Below are 15,292 nucleotides of genomic sequence, written 5' to 3' on the forward strand. Positions count from 1 at the left end.
CAAAAGAGCTATAGAATAAGCCAAACCTCATCGATTCCTAATTTTGTCACAGTGAGGTTCTTTCAGATTATTTAGGTTTCAGAAGAGAGGATCTGAAAGTGAAATGACCAAATAGAAATTATCTGCAACAGTAAAGACTCTTGCTGGTTCAGAGGGAGGAAGTCTTGTCAAAGTCATTCCTAGAGCTCTTCGGGGACGGATCGGGCTGACACCACCTGTCCGCGCCGTGGCGGAGAGCAGGGGAGGGCCCTGGCTCCCGGCGGGGCGGGCGTCAGCCTCCCGGGTTCCCCGCGCGGGTGGAGGCGTGCGGGGGAGCCGGCGGCACCGCGCACAGGTGGCCGGGGCCGCGCCAGCTGCGCGCCGCGCTCGGCTCCGCGGGTGGGCCGCCAGGCGTCGCGCTGGAGCCGCGGTTGCCCTGGAGACCGAGCGGGGCGAGTGGGCGGCGCGGCGAGGAGCCGGGCTGCAGCCGGAGTTGCGGGGCGTGAGTTGGGGGGAGTGGCTCCCCGGGCGCCGCGAGGGGCCGGCGGGTCCTGGGGCAGCGCGAGGCGGCCGTGGCGCTGCTGGGCGCGGCAGGCGAGCCCGGGACGCCTCCGGTCGCGGCTCAGCCTCCGCGGAGCCGGGCGGCGCGGGAGCTGCACTTGGCTCGCCTGTCCGTCCGACCGTCCCAGCTCCGCCCGGCGGCCAGCGGGCAGGCGACGGGTCTGGGAGGACCAGGCTGCCCCGAGAGCACCGAGAGCCGGGCCCGCGCCTCTCCCGCCGCGACGAGGAGCCCGGCGGGCGGCGAGCGCGCTCCCTGCGGCCCCGGGATGACTTCTCCGGGCCCCCCTCTGGCGCCTTTGCTGCTCCTCTCCCTGCACAGTGAGTAGCCCGAGCCCTTCGCTACGGGAGGGGGGTGGGGGGCAGGCTGGGCCGGCGGACCGGGGCGAAGCTGTCTGGGAATCGCCAGCCCCCTTCGTGCCTTTGCCTAACGGGGAGAGCCCAACTTTCTCAGGGGCCGTGTCCGTTGCTGGGGGCCGAGGCGCAGGTGCCCACCTGCCCGCGCGGCTCAGGTGTTCTCGGATCGGACAGGTAATTAAACCCGTTATCTGCGATCCTGGACAGCGCCTGTGACTCCTCCCCGCTGGGTGCCTGGGGAATGCAGGATTCTTTCTGGATAACGAATTCCCTTACTTGCTGGTCCAGTTAGAAACTGTTTAGAATCAGTTTCCGTTACGAGGCGGCTCCAGGAAAACCGGAGATGCTTTTAAAATGATTCGGGAAACTTTAAATTGTAGCTTTACCATAACCTTTACGAAGCATACACAGAGTTTGAAAATGATCTTATTTTAAAAATAACTGTGTAGCGTGCTATACTACATTCGAAAACTAGGATTTATTTGTACTTTAGCGTCATTCCCGGAGGATTTAAGTTGGCCCCAGAAATACATAGAATATAGCAAAATTAGAACAAAAGAAATAAACGTCTTTTATTTTCTTGTTAACGGTTTTAAAAACATCTATTTATTTAAATTTAATTTTCTACCGTCTAATCTTGAGTACATTTTATTTTCTGTGAATAGCCATCATATATTAGAACCTGATTTTCGTCTTGCACAATGCCCTTTGTTTTTGTGCGTGCATTGTCCTGTGGAATCAAGTTCTTTTGTCCCATTTAATTGATTGCTGAGGTTTACTGAGATTTATTCTGAAGGGTTTCATTTAAAAAGCAGGTTCAATGATTTATGAAATATCATGGTTAACCCTGTTTCTTTCTGGAGACACCACTGTATTTCCAGTCATTTTATGGCCTTATTTGAATGGATAATATTCTTGTAGATCTTGAAGTAACCTAGTTTTAGCCAACTTTAATTGTACAGATACGTATAGTAGGGGAGAAAAGAATACAAAAAGTTTTTGTGTATCTTTTCCATAGAAGCTAGTGAAAGTATAATCATTGAAATTAGGTAATTCCTGGAATTCAATAGTTATATTTTTAGTGATGATGTGCAGATAATAAAAAGTGACATCATTATGTACAATTTATGAACTTGTGCTTCTAAATTAATTTTGTTCTGTTACCAGCTTGAGATGACCAGTGTTTATGTCTGTCCTACTTCTTTCAAGTATGAAATAAGAGTAAATGAGCTTTTTATGCAATCCTTGGATGTAATTGAAAATATCATAAATATTGTAAGAACAGCCAAATTTTGTATAGAAAAATTTGTTAAACTTTGCATATTACAGTAAATGCTAGTTTCTTTTTGTAAATAGCATTTGTGTATAGTTTGTTTTTGAATTATTAGGCAATGCTTTTAGAGTTGATGTAATTCGCAGAATCAGCTTTACAAGGTCATCTGATTTGTTCCTTTTCCTTCAGCAGAACTATTCCTAAGTCATACGAGGATGTTTTTAAAGACTTCCAAGGACATTTCAGTCTTTGTGATAATCTATTCTGTAGAGGCATTTTTCATCCTCAAAAAAATGTGTTCATTTGTTTAAGTATTTACAGAGCTACCACTCTGTGCGTTTGGGTATCTGGGAAAAGATGATGGTGGAATGCGAAGATGCATATGAGTTTATCTGCAGCCTTTAAAGAGTTTGCAGTTTTAAAACAGGCTGTAAGCATGCACAAATAATTTATGGTACAAGGAATGTATGATGACTTACATTTGTTAATGGCAGTTTCAAGGAAGACTTCTTGGAAAAGTTTACTCTTTATCTGGATGCTGAATGAATAGCATTTGAATTGGCTGAGATGGGAGTGGTTGGGCTTTCCTAGCCAAAGCAACACCCTGGAGGAAGACACCAAGTGAAAGTGCAGGGGCATACTTTTGAAAGACCAAGCTTCTAGCTGCTAGAGTAGGAAATGTGTGCAAAGGAGAAAGGGCTAAACATGTAGTTGGAGGCAAGATTAGTAGAGAACCTTTAATGCTGAGTTTGGGCTTTCTTTGGTCGGCCATGGAAAAGCTACTGATGTTCAGTTTCCTTATGGTGGGGAGGGAAAGAAGATGAACAGCTAGAGTGCCTATTTGTGCTAACGTACTGGTCTCCAGGAGAATACAATGCCTTGAGTGAATTGAGTTCTTGAACCAGTCAATGGCAAAGTTGGTTGGAATGAATTATGTTCTATCCCTAGAACTTCCAGTGTGGGATGACAGTAGGAGTGGATATCTGAACAAAGTTGCTTTCTTTACAAAGGGGGAGGGGAAATGGATGCTGGATAAATAATCATAGCAGTGATCACTACGATGAAATTATACACTAAAAGTGGAAACAGAGGGTCATTTAACTAAATGAAGGAAAATGAATGTCAAGAAATTTCTGTTATTTTTGTTGGAGTAATTTCAAAGGGAATTTTAATTGAAAAGTTGACTTCGGTATATTAATAGTTCTACCAATGGGTTAAATATATCTAAAGTGTTTCTTGTACTTGTGATTCCTAAAATAGTAGATACTCTCCAGAATTTGAGAAAATGTGTATATAAAAAAATCACATAAAATGAAATAAAAATGAAAAAAAATGTCATGAATCTTTTAAATGTTAGCATTATGAAAAATTTATTGTAAATTTTAGTTTCTCAGCTCTAATTTAATTATGTAACTGTTTTGGAAGGATTCACTTTTTAGTAAAAATCTATAGGTTGACCTACATGAAAGGTGACAGCTATTGGATGAACATTTTGGAGAAGTTAGGTTTAATACACTGTGTATTTAACATGGACTACTCAGGAAGCAACTTAAATATTAAATCACCAAGAACTTTTAAAATGTTATGCTTAGAACTGTTGTCAGACCCAAGGTAATGATGCAATGGGTAAAGGTACTTGTTTTGGCTCTTTCCCCTCCAGTAACAATATATGGCACATTTTCAAATGTGTTTTCACACTTTGATAGTGGAAACATTTATAATGAAAATCCTCATTTGAATCTTCATACTTAAGCCATGTGATTTAGTGTCAAACAGGGTGATGTGCTAGTGCACAAGATTCTTTAGTTGCTATGAGTAATACAAAACAAGGGACTGGCAGTACTTTTTGAGTTGGGAGAAAGTTGGGTAAATTGTGGCCTTCCCACTAAAATTTTCATCTATAACTAGTTTATTTAGCACAGAGATTTTAAATCTGTTGTTATCCAGTTTAACAACAATTTATGTATACTCTCTCAACCCTTAAATATTTTAGGCAGTTTGAGATAGGATTGCTGAATTCCCAGTAGTCAGTCACTTCAGGTGAACACAGTCATCTCAGCTTTCTCCTCTTTTGTTTGACAAGGACTCACTGGCACTAATGCCTCTGATCCTTGCATTTTGAGTGCAGCCCCCAGACCATCTGGAAGATCTGAAATCCTCTCTTGATCATACTTTGTAGCAACTGGCTTAAGAGAGGTTGTCAGTTCTTGGGTGGTATTCAAAAAGCCATCTGATTTGAGCTGAGTTTGGTCTTAAAAGTAGAAAGTTAATTAGTTTACTTATTAGTTAAGCCTATCTTACTACACTGTAGAAGGAGTTTTTTCTTTCTGTTAAAATTTGGGTAATTGATTTCCTGTGTACCTGTTTTCCTACCACTTGAGAAAGAGACTATAGTTGTAGTTTGCATCGTAATGAGTTGAATTATAGAAATGTGAAAGCCAGAGAGAAAATTTAATTGTTTCCTAAGTTTTTAAGTGATAGACTCAGCCATTGATCTGCTACTAGTTCATCATTGCCTTTATCAGATACTGTATAGGTGCTATTAATATACGGTGTGCCTGTGCCTAATATAGAAAGAATCCTATTTTAATAAATATCACAAAAATTTCTTTGTTCATAGAATTGGATTAAACCAATACAGATTTGCCAGCGTGAATAAAGTCTATTCAATTAAAAATTCTTTTGAAAAGTCTACTTCATTTAGTAGTTAACTTTTTTAATCTTGAAAGAGATAAAAAACGATAGAATTAAAGGCACATTTTTGTTTAGAAAAGCATTGCTGGTGAAGAAGTTGAGATCTAGCAGTATTGAGTTCAGGAAATTCTTGTACCACACAGAGTTCTTTGGAAGAATCTTCAGAGAATTGGGTTAATGTTAGCAGCTTTTAATGGTAGGGGTTTAGGATCGGGGTAGGTGGTTAAAGTATAATAGGTTTGTGGGATTGGAAAGTCAATTTCTTTTATCACTGAAGGTAACAAATATCTAATAGTACAATGTGACCTTGTGATCGTTACTCTAATGCAATGGGGCCACTTCTGGGCCAGTCTTACAGGACTGATCCATTCAATATTTTTAAAAAATTGACAAGAAATTTAAATCTTTTGCCTAAGTCTGTTGAAGGTCACAACAGCGGAAATATAACAATGTCCTAATTTAGAGAACTCCTTTAACCTCCCTTTTCCCAAAGTCTCATTGTTAACATCAGTTGCTCCTGTAAAATCTTTCTCTCCTGTATTCTCATTAATGTTGATTTCTTTCTTCTTTCATCCTCTCCTTTCATTCTGGAGGTTGGTAGGTTCTTTTGCTAGTAGCATCAGGTTCTCCTAAGGTAATATATCTAGTCATTCCTAGCTTCTTCCAGTTATTCAGCTCCACCCATTTCAAGAATTGATAATTAAAAAAAAAACCCTGGAGCCAATCAGGCAGACCCAGAAATCACCATAGAAGCTGGACATTGGTTGGGGGTATGTGGGAGTGTGGATATAATTATATGTTGTTATTTTCCCCTTGTTTCATGAAGTTTTTTTTTTTATTTCAGCATTTTATGAGGATACAAAAGTTTAGGTTACGTATATTGCCCTTGCCTCCCCGCCCCCCCCCCCCCCCCCGACGAATCAGAGCTTCAAGTGTGTCCATCCCCTAGACAGTGCCATGAAATTAATTTTATAATTCTCTCCTTCTCCCTCTTCTCTTTTGTCTCCCCTTCCCTCTTTCCCCTCCCCTTCCCCTGAGAGAGAGAGAGAGAGTGTGTGTGTGTGTGTGTGTGTGTGTACGTACGTTTTTCCCTAAAAATAATACCATGCCTGGCACACAGTAATGCTCAATAGATACTTATGAATGAATATTTACTAATATAGGTGGTATTCCTGTGTGCGTAGAGTACTTGAAAAGAATGTTTTTTCTTTTTTAGAGAAAACTAGAATTTTTGTTAAATTTTCTTAGGGATTTGGTGTGACTGTGTCAGCTTCAACTATTCTTTAAACCTTGGTGTATATTTTGTGGAACAGGTGATAGAGATCAATTTGCATAGTTTCTTTTCAAATTCTTTGATTTCTTTGGAAGTTTATTTAAAATTGCAGGGCTTCTAGAGACTTTTGAAAATTGAAACTTGTCCATTTTTACAATGTTTTTTCTTAAGGAATACTGAAGGATTTTTTTGCCCCATATAGTAAAGAATGATGACTTTTGGCAATTCTGTTAGAACCTTGAAGTTTCCCATTTCCATGTCTGGTATTCTTAGTCCTGAGCACCTGTATGTTAGAACTGGTATCCCAAGAACAGAGACAATTAGTTAAGATAACATCACTTATAGTCTAAGACCTCCCTCCCTCTCCCAATATCACTGCATGTAAAATACTGGAGATGCTTCTGTGAGCATTAACTACATCAGCCCCATGTGGGGGGCATTATAACCTTCTCCCAGTGGAGGTTGGCAGTTGTCTACCCCTGCCATTCTCTTCTCTTCTCCTGAAGTTTACATATTCCCATTCATAGTTTATCCCAGCTATGATTCATACCCTTATGGACCATCCTCTCAGTCTGCAGTTATGTTTATTCTGTCTTTCAAAATTTCATAAGTTGTCTACTAATCATAAAGGAATCCTCAACCATGTGCTTCAGGAAGGCTTAAGTAACAGCACACAGCAAACATCAATCATAGTACTTAATCTTTGTTTCTTTGGGCCAGGTCCATCAGTAATTGAACTTCTGTCAGCCCCCATGGGTCAAGATCACTTGCCAGAACACAAAATACATGGCAAAAACAGAGGTTGCGGTATAGTAAACATCACTCCTTGCAGAGCATGTTCAAACCAGGCTAGCATTTAAGGCTTTCATTAGTTAAGAAACCTTACGGTGCATTTCACTTATGTGTATTGTCCCTGTGTAAACACATAGATTGCCAGACTAGCTCTTGGTGGCCAAGACTTAAGATAGTATGTTGAACATGGGAAAAATGTGTTAACAGTGTACTGCAAAGATTCTCAAACTTTCTGGGCTTAAAGATTATTGAGGACTGCAGGAGCTTTTGTTCATGTGGATTATGGCTATTGATATTTACCATTAAGAAATTAAAAGTGAGAAGATTTAAAGATATTTATTAATCCATTTAAAAATAATAAGACATACATTACATGTTGACATAATGTATTTTTATGACAAGTAACAATTTTTTTCCAGACCAAATGATATTAGTGAGAAGAGTGGTACTGTTTTACATTTTTGGAAATCTGTTTAATGTTTGGACCATTAGAAGAAAGCTGGATTTTCATATCTGCTTTTGCATCCCATTTATTGTGATATGTTGTCTCGGTTTTGTCGAAATATGTGAAGACTGTCTGGTAGTATAGATATGTAGTATTTTGATAGCATTTTCAAATAATTTTGGATATTCTTCTTTGATATTCTACCAAAACATGATATATGGTAGTTTCTTAAAGATTGGTTGCAGTGTGGAATCGGAAACTATTACCTGTAAACACTTCTTACTTGTTATATTAAAATCCATTGATTTATCTTACACTTTGAATGGATCTTTTATTCATGCATGATTTTTTGTAGCATTATGTTGTGCATTGATCACTGGAAAATAGTAGTTTCCTATGTTAATGCAGATCTTAAAAATGTTGATATATTACATTGTATACTATATAAAAATAACATTTATTAATATCACCACTGATCTCATCTGAACAGTCTTTAAGTATTGTGAAGCTATTAAGCTCACAATGTCAGATACAACTTTTTCAAAATTTTAGGATTTGATTGAATTTTACCATTGGTAGCAAACAACTGTCAGTTATTTCCTTTGAAGTAGTAGTCTCATTTGTTCAGTTTTGAGAAGATGTCTGCTAAACACATAAGTTTGAATAACCGTAGTCCATTTGTGAGTTGTTCTTCAAGTAAGCATGCTGATTCCATGAAGGAAAGTGATGAGTTCTTTGAGCCTTGAGCTCAAACATTTGCACCAGTGCTTTACCTTGGGATACTCAATTTACTTTGGTATATAGTATAGTGATTTATGTTTCATACTACCCATTTTGTCACTCAGAATATTATAAAAGGTCAAGATTTAATAAAATTATTTTAATGTTTATTAACAACTGTTTTAGTTGTACATAGTTAAACAATGCTTTATTGTTTAACTAAAGACATTCTTTAGTTAAACTGAATTTTCTTTTTTAGCCGTGAGTGCATGATGCTTAAGATTATAATGACTACTAGTTTAGTCTAGTGGCAAGGCCTTGATGTGTGGTAAGGCATCAGCAATCTCACCCACCACTGCATCTGTACCATCAATGCAAATGTCAACCCAAGGAGAAAAGCAAATAACACTTTATTATTAAGAAAAGTAGTTTTTACCCCATAGATTTTCCAAAAGGGTCTTGGAGACCCCCATCAGTCCATGGACTATATTTGAAATGCTGGTCTACTATAATGGAATGTTAGATTCTTTTTTTTTTAATTGTTTTAGAGACAAATGGTATACAATTAATCTGTACTATATGGGATGACATTAAATGGAATATGCATGTATATTTTTAAATAGTGAACTCATTTAAAATTTTTTATTTTGGTGTTATATATTTTTTTAAATCTCAGAAGTAACATTCTAGATATAAAAACTCAAATAATGAAGGATTGTATAAGAAGTGACTCACATTCCACCCCCACCAACCAAATATTATGGCTTTGCTGTTGATTGCTCCAGACTTTTTCTAATCACAAACAAAGCCTGTATTTTTTTAAAAAAAACAAATTATGCCATTAATAATGTTCTACAGTCTATTTTTAAAACATAACAATTTCTGTTCATGTCCTTTGCTCACTTTTTGATAGGGTTGTTTGATTTTTTCTTGCTGATTTTCCTGAGTTCTAAATAGATTCTAGTTTTCAGTCCTTTATCGGATGTGTAGCATGTGAAAATTTTTTCCCATTCTGTAGGTTGTCTATTGACTGTGCAGAAGCTTTTTAATTTAATCAGGTCCCATTTATTTATTTTTATTGTTGCTGTGATTGTCTTTGGGGTCTTCTTCATAAATTCTTTGCCTAGGCCAATGTCTATAAGAGTCTTTCCCACATTTTCTTCTAGAATTCTAATAGTTTCACTCCTAAGATTTAAGTCTGTTATCCACCGTGATTTGATTTTTGTGAGAGGTGAAAGATGTGGGTCCTGTTTCAGTCTTCTACTTGTGGCTATCCAGTTTTCCCAGCACCATTTATTGAATAAGGATTCTTTTCCCCAGAGTATGCATTTGTCTGCTTTGTCAAAGATTAGATGGCTATATGAGGATGGTTTTATATCTGGATTCTCGATTCTGTTCCACTGGTCTGTGTCCCTGTTCTTGTGCCAATACCAAGCTGTTTTAATAACCACAGCCTTGTAGTATAGTTTGAAGTCTTTTTTCAAAAGAAGACAGAAGAATGGCCAAAAAACATACAAAAAAATGCTCAACATCTGTAATCATCAGGGAAATGCAAATCAAAACCACAGTGAGCTATCACTTAACTCCAGTGAGAATGGACTTTATCAAAAAATCCCATAACAACAAATGTTGGTGTGGATGCGGAGAGACAGGAACACTCATACACTGGTGGGACTGCAAACTAGTGCACCCTCTGTGGAAAGCAATATGGAGATACCTTAAACAGATACAAGTAGACCTACCATTTGATACAGCAATCCCATTATTAGGCGTCTACCCCAAAGAACAAAAGACATTCTGTAACAAAGATATCTGCACCTGAATGTTTATAGCAGCACAATTCACAATTGTGAAGATGTGGCAACAACCCAAGTGCCCATCAATACATGAGTGGATTAATAAAATGTAGTAATATATACACACACACACACACACACACACACACACACATATCAGGGAGTACTACTCAGCTATAAGAAACAATGGTGATGTAACACCTCTTGTATTTTCCTGGAAAGAGTTGGAACCCATTCTACTAAGTGAAGTATCCCAAGAATGGAAAAATAAGCACCACATGTACTCACCATCAAATTGGTTTCACTGATCATCACCTAAGAGCACATTAAGGAATGACAGTGAGCTGGTGTCGGGCAGATGTGGGTGGGGGAGGGGATGGGTGTATACATATATAATGAGTCTGATTCACAGTCTAAGGGATGGACACATTTGAAGCTCTGACTCGGGGGGGTGAGGGGGGCAAGGGCAATATACGTAACGTAAACTTTTGTACCCCCACAATATGCTGAAATAAGAATTAAAAAAAAAAGGAAAAAAAATAACAATTTAATATGGGCATTTCACCACATCTGTTACATGGATATACCTCATTCTTCTAAACAGCAGTTTAGTATTTTCATAGCAATGATTTTATTTAGCTGTTTCCCCATTGTTGCATATTTATGTTGTCTCTGATTTTTCCATATTCATGATCTTGTAGTGAGCCTCTTTGTACACATAAGATATACATTTTTATAGGTATTACTGTAGTCTAGCCTGCCCACAGTGGAATTGTTTGAATGTACACATTTAACATTTTGTGAGAGACAGTAGTATTGTGTATAAGTTCATGGGCATTATATAGTCAGACATATTGGGTTTGAATTCCTGACTTACATTTCTGTGCCTTGTGATTTTGGGAATGTTACTTAATGTCCTGAGTTTGAGTTTATCTTGTAAAGTGGAGATACCCTTTTGTATTGTGAGAAGTACTAAATAAAATGAAATCCACTATCTCTAAAGTGTCTAGCATAGTGCCTGGCATACAGCAGATGCTTAGTTAGTGGCAGTTATTGTTAGAAGGATTGATAAGTCCCAAATAAGTCAGATGAGTTTAATCCAGGGTGTACCTGCCACTGGAGGTGTGACCTGGAACATATCATATGATCCTCCTGGCCTGCTTTCATTTGCAGAATGAGGAAGTTAGATTAGGTAATCTTCTTTTCTTTTCCAGTTCTGTAATCTTGTGGTTCTTTGACGTGATTTCCATTATTGAGAATATTGGTAATAAGATAAGCTTGTATATGGCTGGTTTTAACATGTTTATAAAACTTTCCCTAAAATAGTTAATTGACTTTCCTTTCTCCCTCCTCCTACCAATATAATACAAAATTGTGGTAATGTCTATTCTTGGAATTAAAACCACCTCCATCTGTTGTAGAAAGATTATAAAAAGTGGTTTAAATATAATTTTATTTTTAAATTTTATTTTAAAATTGATTTTTGCTCACTTTGGCTTAGGCTATGTATGTACCTCTTTTTTTCTCTTAAATCTTTTATGTCATAAACACATCTTGTATGTATCAGGAGAAGGTCAGTTCAAATCAGGCTATAAATATGACAAATATCTTCTTTTTACCACAATCACTGTACTCTGGTCTTTTGACTTGATTTTTATGAGCTTTTTTTGCTATTCTATAATAATGATTTTTCTTTGTCTAAGCCAAGCATAGGTGTTTAAATTTTATCTGTACTAGGTTACGTGATAAATATAGACACTTTACTAGTGCTGTTACTGATTAAAAGTGAAAAGCCTGTAAGCTTTTAAAAAACAGCAAGTTTTAGGCAGGGAAATGGCAGTACTTAAACTGAAAGCTTTGGAGGAATGTGGTTAGGACATATCTTAATTCTGATTTTATGTAATTGATTATATCGTTCATAGTGTTTCTCAGCTGTTCTTTCTCTGCATTTTCATGAAAGAAGATGTTTTTATACAAAGCCAGGTGGTATCTAAAATGGACACAGTCACATTGGCAGAACTAAAATAACTCTGAGATTCATAAATTCACTGCCTACTATGTTATCTTGGTAAGTAGAATCTGTTTTTAGATCATCAAATTTTTCCTGAAACTAAGCCACACTGATAAGAGATGGTTTTGAGTTTTGTGCTCTAAAATAGTTAAAGAAACTTAAGCATGATTCATTTTCATGAAAATATTTTCTGGAATTGTAACTTTTAATTCTTTCTAATTCATGATTTCATTGTCCTCAGAACAAGACATGTTTTAGTTGCCTGTTGATGAGTCTACATTTCCAGTGTCAATCTTAACATTTGCACTTCTGTGAACAAATTAGTTGTGCTCTTGCTGTCCCCTTCCCTCCCCTCCACCCCCACATCACTTGTTTCCAGTTCAGGGGGTTGAGTTGTCTTTCTCATTAATAAGAAAGTATAATGTCGTGAGCCACAGGGAGCTGGACCAGTAAGGTCTCTTAGAGCCCTTTAATTCCATAATGTCCTTGATCTGATGAAGCCGCTCAGCAAATCTCTTCACGATTTCCATGACCAAGCCATCTGCCTGCATTAAAATAAATCAAATCTGCTTACTCTTTCAGTGTCTAACAAATATTCTATAAACTGATGATGATGAAGACCATGAACACAAAAATAATTTGCAATCTTCAGCACTTCCTTTTGAGTTCTCCGCTCAGATTCTCTTGACATAGTGGAAGTTGGCATGCCAGCTTTCTCTTGATTGGAGTTGGGAGTAGTGGAGCCCTTTCCCACAGTCCTTCCATTGTATTTATCCCAACGGAGGCACGTGAACTAATTCAGCTTTTCCATGCTTAAACTTCACAAAACCTTTACTTTTTCTTCTTTGTATGTGTTAATTAGGTGAATACACACATATTTTTCTAATTTTATATGTGGCAGTTTTCATATTTGGGGCATGTGTGTATTATAAATCTCAGGCAGACTGATTTTGTATGGAGCACACACTTCTGATATTGTCAGGACTTTGGGGACCGTGTTGATCATGGCAGCACCATACTGTACAAGTGCATGATTCCAATGGCCCATTTGTGGGCAAACATAGTTTATTTTTTTCACATCTGAAAACCATCAAATCTTTGAAATCTTTCTTCCTAGGGATCTTCTTACTATCCTTTCTTTTCTCACTACCTTCTTGTTTTATTTCTCTATCATTTTAAGTTTACATTATTCCAACAATTTTCTCCTGGTCTTTACTTTGTCCTTCTCTTTGATTCATTGTTTACTTTCTGCCCAGTTGGTTTTCTGTCAGACACTGCTTTCATTATATTCCTCCCTTCCTTACACAAAAGCAATAACAACAAACTTCCCAAATCTTAAAGGACAAGTTCCAAAGTTTTTAGAGTGTCCTTCAGTTTCCTTTATAGCATTCCACTTATTCCCCACCCAGCATGTTTCCATTGCCCTTCTGGGAACACTGGTCATACCTGCCTCTTCAGCTTTATTGCTTTCATTTCCCTTCCACTTCTGGTTGTTCTAAAATACTTCACCCTGTAATCTTGATATCTGTACTACCTACCTTTCTAGGCCAAGTTCAAGTATGTGCCTCTGAGACTGCTTCCTAAGCACTTACAGTTTATGCTGCTCCTTTGGTACCCATCCCCAAACTGCTGTGCCTGTTGTCTTACACTTTCTAGCAAGCTCCACTGGATGAGCACTTTATGCTATGTACGTGGTGCTTAATTTATTGAGTAAATGAATGAATTTTAGATCTTTGCTTTTTAGCAGCCTGTTGTCTTGCATTACGTGTAAGAGATCATCCAGTTCTCTCATTTTAGAGGCAAAAAGTTGAAATTCTTTACCTGAAATTGAGATATTTGTATGCATTTTAAAATTTTTACTAAAGCATAGATATTTCTTATTCTCAAAAAAGGATTAAAAATATAGATTATTTCATGTCATGGATTGAATGTACATTTCATTTGTGTTCCAATTTTGAAAAGGTTAATACAGTTTTTCAGCCTTTTCCTTTATGTGAACTAAGTTTATGTTAGCCTCATACTATTGTCTGACATGTTCCTGGTGCCTTTCTATAATTTATACTCAGTTCATTCTACTGAAGAACATTGACGTATATATAGTTGGTTGTTTCTTTGATTATGTTGTGTTTCAAAGTTGGTATATTTACTAGAAAAGGCAATAGTGACAGGGGCTAAAATTTTCTTAAAGTGTAATATGCACAAAAAATAAGCATAGAAATCTTAAGAGTACTACTTGACAAATTATTGTAAGTGACTATACCTGTGTAACCATTATCTAGATCCCAAAACAGCCTCACCAGCACACAGTTGCCCCCAAGTGACCCTTTCAACTCCTCTCCCATTCCCTGCTCCTCAAAGGTAATCACTCTATGACTTCTAACATCAGAAATTAGTTTGCATGTTTTGGACATTTATATAAGACAGGATAATTCATATTCACTAAACATTTTATTTTGTGTCTAGCTTTTTAAATTCAAGATTGTTTATGTGATTTATTCACATGGTTTCATGTAACTGTAGTTGCTTCATCTTCATTGCTGTATAGCCAGCCCTTCATTGTATGCATACACCATGATATCCATTTGTCTATCCCACTGCTGATAGGCTTTTGAGTTGTTTCTAGTTTTGACCTCTAATGAATAATGCTGCAGTGAACATTCTTGCATATGTTTTTTGATGCATATCAGAATGCATTTCTATTGGATATATACTTAAGAAACAAATTGCATACATTCAACTTTAGTAGGTACTGCCATTTTGCCAAAGTGCTTTGTGCTGATGTTTACTCCTGCTAGCAGTGTGCGAGAGTTCCGTTTCCTCTATATCCTTGTGAATGCTAGGAATTGTCAGCCTATTTTACTTTAGCCATTCTGTTGGGTGCATAATGGTATCTCATTGTGTATGTGTGTGCATGTATGCAGGTGTTTTGTACTTTCCTGATTACCAGTGAAGTCACTCACATTTTCCCCTTTTTATTGGCCACTTAGGTATCCTCTTTTATGAACTGTCTGCTTAAATCTTTTACCAGTTTTATAACAACTTTATTGAGATACAATTCACATACTATATAATTTACCCTTTTAAAGAATACAATCCAGTGTTTTTTTATTACATTATTTTTAAAAATTGTGATAAAATGTACATAACATAAAATTTACCATTTTAACTATTTTTAAGTATACAGTTCAGTGGCATTAAGTACATTCACAGTATTGTACAACTATCACCAGTATCTATTTCCAAAACTTTCTTATTACCCCAGACAGAAACTCTATAACCATTAAGTAATAACTTCCCACTTCTGCCTTCCCCTAGCTCCTGGTAACTTCTGATCTACTTTATATAACTATGAATTTGCCTATTCTAGGTACTGCATATAAGTGGAATCATGTGA

At 37.5% G+C, this 15,292-nt stretch overlaps 1 protein-coding gene across 3 annotated transcripts in view; it reads left to right on the top strand.

Moving 5' to 3' along the window:
- The first annotated feature begins 527 nt into the window (after positions 1 to 527).
- IGSF11 (immunoglobulin superfamily member 11) overlaps positions 528 to 15,292 on the top strand; it is a 132,273-nt gene continuing 117,508 nt past the window's right edge. Inside the window, exon 1 of one of the 3 annotated variants that reach the window (XM_045540221.1) lies at positions 528 to 858. In XM_045540221.1, coding sequence (XP_045396177.1) covers positions 807 to 858 — 52 coding nt within the window. In that variant the 5' untranslated portion in view covers positions 528 to 806. The remainder of the gene's footprint in view (positions 859 to 15,292) is intronic. The other 2 variants (XM_045540222.1, XM_045540223.1) reach the window with 2 other exon arrangements.

The sequence above is a fragment of the Lemur catta genome, chromosome 1, assembly GCF_020740605.2.
Source record: "Lemur catta isolate mLemCat1 chromosome 1, mLemCat1.pri, whole genome shotgun sequence".
Taxonomy (NCBI): domain Eukaryota; kingdom Metazoa; phylum Chordata; class Mammalia; order Primates; family Lemuridae; genus Lemur; species Lemur catta.